Source organism: Mus caroli, unplaced genomic scaffold (assembly GCF_978045245.1).
Source record: "Mus caroli unplaced genomic scaffold, Mus_caroli_1 scaffold_13, whole genome shotgun sequence".
Classification (NCBI taxonomy): domain Eukaryota; kingdom Metazoa; phylum Chordata; class Mammalia; order Rodentia; family Muridae; genus Mus; species Mus caroli.
In genome coordinates, this window is record NW_028227268.1 from 69,582,340 (window position 1) to 69,591,357 (window position 9,018).

The 9,018-nt window shown below is 49.8% G+C and overlaps 1 protein-coding gene across 1 annotated transcript; it reads left to right on the top strand.

The window, feature by feature from the left end:
• The first annotated feature begins 510 nt into the window (after positions 1-510).
• Positions 511-4,159, top strand: Sowaha (sosondowah ankyrin repeat domain family member A). The gene has a single exon (XM_021178436.2). It carries the CDS (start codon positions 818-820, stop codon positions 2,462-2,464), a length of 1,647 nt encoding a protein of 548 aa, XP_021034095.1. The 5' UTR covers positions 511-817; the 3' UTR covers positions 2,465-4,159.
• The last annotated feature ends 4,859 nt before the right edge of the window (positions 4,160-9,018 follow it).

Below are 9,018 nucleotides of genomic sequence, written 5' to 3' on the forward strand. Positions count from 1 at the left end.
CAAGTTATCTTCTGACCTACAAAACACACACACACACACACACACACACACACACACACACACAGACAGAGAGAGACAGAGAGAGACAGAGACAGAGAGAGATAGAGAGACAGAAAGTCAACGAATAATAAAATATGTAGATCGCAAAGCTCCACATTTCAAAAAGTATTATCTTATCATGAGAAAACTGCTTCCTAAACCTCTTGTAAGCCTCTAGTACCCTGCACTCAATACCACACAGCGAAATGTTCTTGCTATGAATTTTGTAAATCTGGTTTTTTTCCTGTATGAAAAGCAACAGACATTGGAGAGGTATTGATGCAATATATGTAGTGCAAAAACATATATATGTAAAATATTGCTTTTATTTTGTGGTAAATAGTGCTGAAGGTAATAAATACCCACGCCTCGCCCATACACTGCAACATCCCCAGGGAACACACCCACCTAGCAACCGGGAGTGGAGCTGAAGAGCAACGCTGCGCCTTTAATTCCGGGGCTGGTGTGGGGGCAGTGCAGAGAGGTTCCGCTTTCCCATTCCCTCCGCACCTCCAGTGGCAGCTGTCACCTGTAAGCCGAGCGCCGCACAGGGGCATGGAGCCTGGCGCCCATTGGACAGGACCTCTCAGCAGCAACCTACCCCCCAGTCTGGGGGCCAGGCCCGGCGCAGGCGGAGGGTAGCAGTCCCAGGTGCCCTTCGCCCGGAGACTTCCCAGCACGGCGGCGAGGGCGTGACTGCAGTCCAGTTTCGGAAATCAGAGTCCCAGGTGAGCCCGGCTGGGCGGCTGGGGCGACCCCGAAGTCGCAGACACCGAGAATGGCGCTGGCAGCCGCCGCCGCAGCCGCCGCCGCTGCCGCAGGCGTGAGCCAGGCGGCCGTGCTGGGCTTCCTGCGGGAGCACGGCGGGCAGGTGCGCAACTCCGAGCTGCTGAGCCGCTTCAAGCCGCTGCTGGACGCTGGGGACCCACGGGGCCGCGCGGCCCGTAGGGACCGCTTCAAGCAGTTCGTCAACAACGTGGCCGTGGTGAAGGAGCTGGATGGGGTCAAGTTCGTGGTGCTGAGAAAGAAGCCCCGGCCGCCGGAAGGACCCGAGGCCCCATTCCCCTCCAGCCCTGGAGTGCCAGCCGCGCTGGCCCAGTGCACTGCTGTCCCAGCGGAGGACAACTGTGCTCCCGGGGCTCCCCACTCCCCACAGCCTTCAGGAGAACCGCCGGAGGACTCATCCGCACCATCCGAGCTACAGCACACCCCTGAGACCCCACCCTCAGAGGCCACCCAGGTTGAGGCGCCAACAGGCTCAGCGCCACAGCCCGGGGTGCCCGAGGATTCGGCGCTACCTCGGTCCTCGGAGCTAGCCCGACCGGCTAGCGTGCCGTCGGGGCTGGCCCTGACAAGCACAGAGTCGCCAGGCCCGGAGCCTGCACCTCCCACGGCGCAAGTGCCACCGCAGAAGCCTTGCATGTTGCCGGTGCGCTGCGTCGTCCCTGGCCCCGCGGCGCTGCGGATCCGAGCGGAGGAGCAGGGCCTGCGCCGGCAGCGCTCGGAAGAGCCGAGCCCGCGGGGCTCCCCGATGCTCCTGCGGAGGCTTTCGGTAGAGGAGTCGGGTCTGGGACTCCACCTGGGACCCGGCCGTTCCCCGCATCTCAGGCGCCTGTCCCGCGCCGGTCCGCGCCTGCTGAGTCCGGACACGGAGGAGATGCCCGTCGCACCGCTACCGTCACCCGCGGTGCCCCTGGAGCCCACGGAGCACGAGTGGCTGGTGCGCACGGCCAGCGGTCGTTGGAGTCACCAGCTGCACGGGCTGCTCTTGCGGGACCGGGGCCTGGCTGCCAAGCGCGACTTCATGTCCGGCTTCACCGCGCTACACTGGGCGGCCAAGAACGGCGACCGGGAGATGGCTTTACAGCTGGTGGAGGTGGCGCGGCGTGGAGGCGCGCCCGTGGACGTGAACGCGCGCTCTCACGGTGGCTACACGCCGCTGCACCTGGCCGCTCTGCACGGCCACGAGGATGCCGCTGTGCTGCTAGTGGTGCGCTTGGGTGCCCAAGTGCACGTCCGCGACTACAGCGGCCGGCGTGCCTACCAGTACCTACGGCCTGGCTCCTCCTACGCTCTGCGGCGTTTATTGGGTGACCCTGGCCTGCGATCTATGATGGAGCCTGATGCGGCCAGTGGTGGCAGTGGGAGCCTTGTGTCTCGGCACCCCGTGCAGGTGGCCGCCACTATCCTCAGCTCCACCACTAGCGCGTTTCTGGGCGTCCTGGCCGATGACATGATGCTCCAGGACCTGGCCCGTGGCTTGAAGAAGTCAAGTTCCTTCAGCAAGTTCTTGGGTGCCTCACCCATGGCTCCCCGAAAAAAGACCAAGATTCGTGGTGGCCTGCCGTCCTTCACCGAAATCTCTCATCGACCCACTCCAGGACCTTTAGCTGGTTTAGTGCCCAGTCTGCCCCCTCCAACCTGAATGGCATTGGAGCTACCAAGGCCTTGGTTAACCTACTAGGGCCTGTGGCACGCTGTCTAAGCCTGTCCAAGACAGGCCCCAAACCGGCAGCCTGTCTCATTTCCGATTTTATCTATTGCAACCTGGTGTAACCAGATGGGCCTCCACCTTCTGTTTGAAATCCCAGAGATGGGATTCTTGTTCCCCGGAAGAGAAACCAAGCAGTCAAGCCTGATCTTGGGAGGAGACTTGTAGTTTAGGGTCAAAGGTTAAGGGGCAGCAGCTGGTCTGGCCCCTGGAGGTGTTAACCAGAGGCCTCCGGATGGACACATTCCCAAATCAGAAGTAGAGGGTGGCTTTCCAGATGTTCAAAGATGGCGGCTTAAGATCTGCAGTGGCTTTGTAATTTGATGCTTTTATTCTGTTTTTAAATTAAAATGAGGTACAGCAACTTTGATAATACCTTTGGAAATTCTATTTTTTTCCATTTTTAGGCAAAGTAGCAAGACGCTTTCAGTTTTTTGCTAAATATTTTGGAAATCTATCTTTTAAAGAGATGGTTGAGTCTAAAAGAAATTAGTCCTAAGCCAACAACACTAAAACTCATCTACCTCATTGTAGGCAGTACAGACTGGAATCTTGAGCTAGGAGTAACTATTGTGAGCCTAATGAATGTAACCAATCCCAATTATACTGTGAATGTCGAGTATTGAGAAACAAGGGCATGGTTGGGCTTGTCAGCCATGTTTTTAATCCTAGCACTTGGGAGGCAGGGACAGGCAGATCTCTGTGAGTTTAAGACCAACCTGGTCTACAGAGCAAGTTCTAGGCCAGCCAGGGCTACACAGAGAGACTCTGACTCAAAACAAAACAAACAACCTCCGTGCACACACACACCGACACACACAGACAGACAGAAACACACACACACACACACACACACACACAAACACACACAAATCCCACACCAGAAGAAAAAAACAACCTCAAAGGGGGCAGAAAATGAACAATCAAAAGTGTATCTTGAGGGTGAAAGTGATTTAACACAGAAAGAAAGAGACGTTTTGGTAAATACGTTTAAACTACTCTGGAACATGTATTCAGCACTAACTGGTGGCTACTTTGATTTGGCATGCCATTTTAATTTTTTTTTAAATTATGATTTAATTGTGAATTCTGGATCCATAGTTTTCAGTGCAATGGGTGACTGACTAGTCAAACAAAAAAGAAGTTATTATACCAGAAGAGAAAAAAAAAAGAACTGATAAACAGAAGCTGAAGTGATTGCTACTTTTTTATATGAAAGTTCTGAACAAATAAGTATGTGATATTCATTTTTCAAAAACCATTTGAAATAGCCAATGTAGAGCAGAGACCTAGATGATTGGTGTAACCTCTGCCCCTTCATTCCTTCCTGTGAATGGAGCAGGCTCGTGGGCCACGAGGCCTGGGTGGGCACAGGAGAACTGTAAAAGTGAACCGCCCCTGAGGTGGGACATCTCTTTGCTCAGTCAACTTTTTGTACGAAATCATGGTATATTACTGTTTTTGAAAATTATGTTTGCATGTCATCAGTCATACTGAATGGTTCTTGTGGCACATGGAGTATGGCTTCCTTTCCTATATTTGTCAGTGAGACCTTTGAAATCATTAAAGGCATCCTAATCGTCAATTATGGAACAATGTGAGCCATGAAATAAACAGTTTCTGGTTTTATTTCGGCTTGTGTGGGGTGCCCTTCTCTGGCTTTCCTTATTGAATGGGATGTTATTATTGGGGCTGGAGAGATGGCTCAGCGGTTAAAAGCATATAATGTTAAAAGCTCTTGCAGTGGACCGCAGTTTGGTTCTTGGGACGCACATCCATCAGTTCACAGACTCCTTTAGCTCTGGACTCAATACCTCTAGGTAGACATACACCCATATACACACAAAAAAAATCATTAAAACAATGATAACAATAACATCTCGTTCTGTGTGAGCTGCAGGGAGTGTGGGTCTGCATGTACCATGGAGCATATGCAGAGCTCAGGAGACAATTTCAGGAGTTGGTTCTCTTCTTCACTGTGAGATCCAGCATTGAATATAGGTTGTCAGGCACACTAGGCAAGTGCTGTTCCTGCTGGACCATCATGCTGCTCCCCTTCCCTCCTCCCCACCCCCAGTGAATCCAGGGTGTCTCCCATATTGGACAAAATCATCCACTAGCTACATCCTGCTCCTGTTTTATCTATGGAATGTCCTCTTTATATTTCCACCGCCCCACTCAAGCATTCTATATTCAAAGAGTTCAGATTTCTTTGCAAAGGAAAGGAATCAGCCACACAGGCATTATAGCCATGGACCACGGATAGATGCAAGCCCCAATCCCACTCTTTCTGCTTCCCCTGCCGGGAACTCTAGCTAGCCTGCATAAATTATCTTAAAATGCAAATTAAATCATCTGCCTCTGCAGAAAAAATGTGGAGAGGCAATAATCACAGCAATTTGGTGTAGCACAAGCTCCAGGAGACAGAATGAAACATTAAGAGGTTTTCTGTGGTGAAGGAAAAGCCAGACTGAGAAGGGGTGACAAAGGTCCCAGGGGCAGACATGACCTCCCTTGAGAGACAAGATCCCAGCTAAAGAGCAGTGAAGAGAACCAGCGATCACAGAGAGCTTACCTCCCGGGAGAGCTACGCCAGCTGCCAAGGAAATCTTCATGTTTCCCCAGGATCCTGAAAACCTCCAAGTGACATGAATCATTTGCTAAGAGTGAAGAATCAATAACCCCACAGCTTGGGTGTTAGGAAGCATTGCTGTTCCCTCACAGGTCGAGACTGTTCTGGAACTGTGCAGGAAGTCAGTGAGAATGACAGTGTGTGAGAAGAATCGTATATTTATTTTCTTAAAAGAAAATCACTAGTTAGAGAGAGAGAGAGAGAGAGAGAGAGAGAGAGAGAGAGAGAGAGAGAGAGAGGTGAGTTGGTAAAGTGCTTGCTTCATAAACTCATGATCCTAAAAATCCACATATTTAAAAAAAAAAATTCCAGGTGGCCAGGTGTATGGCACATGCCTTTAATCTCAGCACTTGGGAGGCAGAAACAGGTGGATTGCTGTGAGTTCAAAGCTAGCCTGGTCTACACAGTGAGTTCCAAGACAGCCAGGGCTACATAGAGAGACCGTGTCTCTAAAAACCAACCAAACAAACAAACGAACAAACAAGAAAGCCTGGAGTGGGGCTGGAGAAGTGGGTCAGGGGTTAAGGGCACTGGCCGCTCTTCCAGAGGACTGGCTTTGGCTCTCAGCATGATGGAACATGATGGCTCCCAACCTCTGAAACTTCAGTTCAGGAAGTCAGGCATCCTTTCTGAATTTCTGGGGCACCAGGCACTCAAATGGTATGCAGGCAAAACACTCATGCACACAAATAAATTGATGATGATTGTGGTAGTGGTGGTGGTGGTGGTGGTGATGATGATGATGATAATGATATAAATCCGAGGTATGGTGGCACATTCCTGTAATCTCACTGCTGGGAAAGCAGAGACAGAGGGTACCCTGGACCCAGCCAGCCTAGCCTACTTAGTGAGATCCAGGCTACTGAGCAATCCTGCCAAAACCAAAACAGAACAGAACAAAAATCCACAGAAGGCACAAATTAAAAATGCAAGTGGACAGCATCTGAGGAAAGGCACCTGCGGTTGCCTTCTGGAGACCACGCATGTGGGCATGCACGTGCACCCACACATTTGCACCTGCACACAAGTAAACATGCACACACACACACACACACACACACTCACCATGAAATGCACCCAGGCACATGTAAACAAATAAATAAATGTAATCGAAAAGTTAACTGTTGAGACGGTTAAGGTGGTAAAGGTTGTCCCAGAAGAGTGGGCTTTTCATGGAAGACAATTGTTGCTGCAGGTATGTGTGAGTGTTTTACAGTGCCTTTGGTGGAGGCGGGGTTTACTCCAGAACAAGCCTCGATTGCTTAATTGAAGATTCTGGACACGGGTAATGAATCTGCAAGCTGTGTTTGTTAAGTATGTTCCAGGCACAGTTTCAATGTGCTGAAGTTATTAACAAGCCTTGTGTGTGGCACAGACTCAGTATCTGGATGCTTTTCTCACCCACCCCATGTGTGCATGTGTTTGGGTGTGGGCTTGTGCAGACGCACATAGTGGAGGGTGCACGTGGATGGGTGCGAATGCATGTCGAAGCTTCAGGTTTACGGCTGAGATAATTCCCAACTGCTCTTCCACCTTCTGCTGTGAGGCAGGGTCTCTCAGTCAACCTAGGATTCGTGGATATAGCTAGTCTCCCTAGCCAGCTTGCTCTAAGGATCCCCGGTCTCTGTCTTCGGAGGCTAGAATCACAGGTAGGCCACCATGCCCATCTGGCATCAATATTGTTTTTTGGGACTGAACTCTGGCCATCACGCTTGCTCACCAAGCTTGTAAGTCCTTAACCATGTCGCTGGCCCATTAATGTCTCGATTTTAAGTCAGGAAGCTAAAAGGCTACAACAGTCGGAAGAAATGTGTCCAGGTTCACGTCTAGTAAGTGGCAGAGAGGCATGGGATCATCCCTAAACCCACTCATTGACTGTGAGGGTTAGTGTTGGCGACCTGAATCTGGTAGCATCTAGAGAGATGGGCTTCTGAAAATTACCTTGATTTACGACTTGATCTTGGGTGGGACCACACCCTGGGCAGGGAATCCTGGACTGTGTAAAACAGAGAGAGGAAGCTGAGTAGAGACAAGCTCACATTCATCTCTCTCTGCTTCCTGCCTGGACACGGTGTGACCAGCTGCTCCAACTTCCAGCGGCCTTGCACTCTCTGCCCAGATGGACTGCACCCTGGAACTGCCATTCTGATTAAAGCCTCACTCCCTTACTTTGTTTTTAATCACAGGAACAGACACTAAAACAGTGACTCTGGGCTATTCTCCGCACTCCATCTCTGTCCTCTGTGGGATGAAAGACTGGCAGTTCCCATCCTGCAGACTGCGGGAGAAGGAGCAACACCAAGTGAATAGTTAGGACTCTCGGAGATCTGCAACCTGTGGGCAGGGGTTGGGGGTGCTGAGCTGTTCCCAGGATTTGCTTTATGTCATTCTTTAAAAAACAAAACAAAACAAAAAACAAAAACAAAAACAAAAAAACAAAAACAAAACCCCACATTTGTGTTTGCAAACAAACATACTTCATTCTATTAGGAAAAAATGTAAAGGGGAGTTAACCCACCTTTGTATGGTAGCAATTAAAATAGGATCAACAGGGCTGGAGCAGCGGCTCAGCAGGTAAGAGCACTGACCGCTTCTCCAGATGACCTGGGTTCTATTCCCAGCACTGACATGGCAGCTTCCGGTCCCATTCCATCTGTGACTCCAGTTCCAGGGGATCCAACACCCTCTACTGGATTCTGCAGGCACATACATGCAGGCAAAACACCCATATACATAAAATAATATTTTTTTTTGTTCTTTTTGAGACAGGGTCTCATTGTCAAATTCTGTCAATTAGACAAAAGCCAGCATTCCTCAGGAACTACCAAAGGAGTCCGCCCCCTTATCACTGGTAGAAAGGTCAAGTGGCTATCTGTGGTGCCCATTGTCATACTAACATATAAGATGGTCTCCAGGCTCCCTCAGTATTACAAGAACCTGTTACAGAGTCAGTGCTAGCATCCTAGACCTTCTCACCCTGCCTCTTACCTTAAACTTCTCCAGCTCATGGGCTTCCCTCCCCTAGTTTCTCACTCTTGTTCTAACCTTGCTATTTCAGCTATGTCCTCCCCTGGTCTCCTCTCTCTCTCTCTCTCTCTCTCTCTCTCTCTCTCTCTCTCTCTCTCTCTCTCTCTCTCTCTCCTCCTTCCATACATATATTTAAATAGTATTTAAATAGACACGTACATATATACATATTTAAATCTAAGGTAGACATAATAGTGCCTGCCTTTAATCCCAGCACTCAGAAAGTAGAGGCAGGAGTATTTCTTGTGAGTTCCAGGTTAGCCTGGTCTACATTGATAAGTTCTAGGCCAGCCAGGGCTAAATAGTAAGACCCTTTCTCAAAAAAATAAAATTAAAATCATCAGAAGGTGGGTATAGGGGTACATTCCTGTGACCCCATAAGGTGAGACAGAAGACTAGGGACTCAATGTCATCCTGAATATCGATATACAGAGTTCAAAGCTAGCCTGGGGTACTTGAGGTCTTGTCTCAAAATAATAGCCATCCTCTTTAGAACCAACAATATCACTCTTTCAATATTTTATTAATTTTTTTATGTTATGTGCATGTGTATGGGCATGCATGTGTGTGTGTGTATGTGTGTGTGTGTGTGTGTGTGTGAGAGAGAGAGAGAGAGAGAGAGAGAGAGAGAGAGAGAGAGAGAGAGAGAGATGGCACATGTGTAGAGGCCAGAGAATGACTTCCAGGAGTTAGCTCTTTCCTTCTGCTGTACAGGTCCCAGAGATAAAAACGGGTTGTTGTCAGGATTGGCATCTGGTATCTTCAATCACTGAGCTATGTCTCTTTGTTCCTTTCCTTTTGGGGGGGTGGTGGGGGGGGTGGTTCAAGA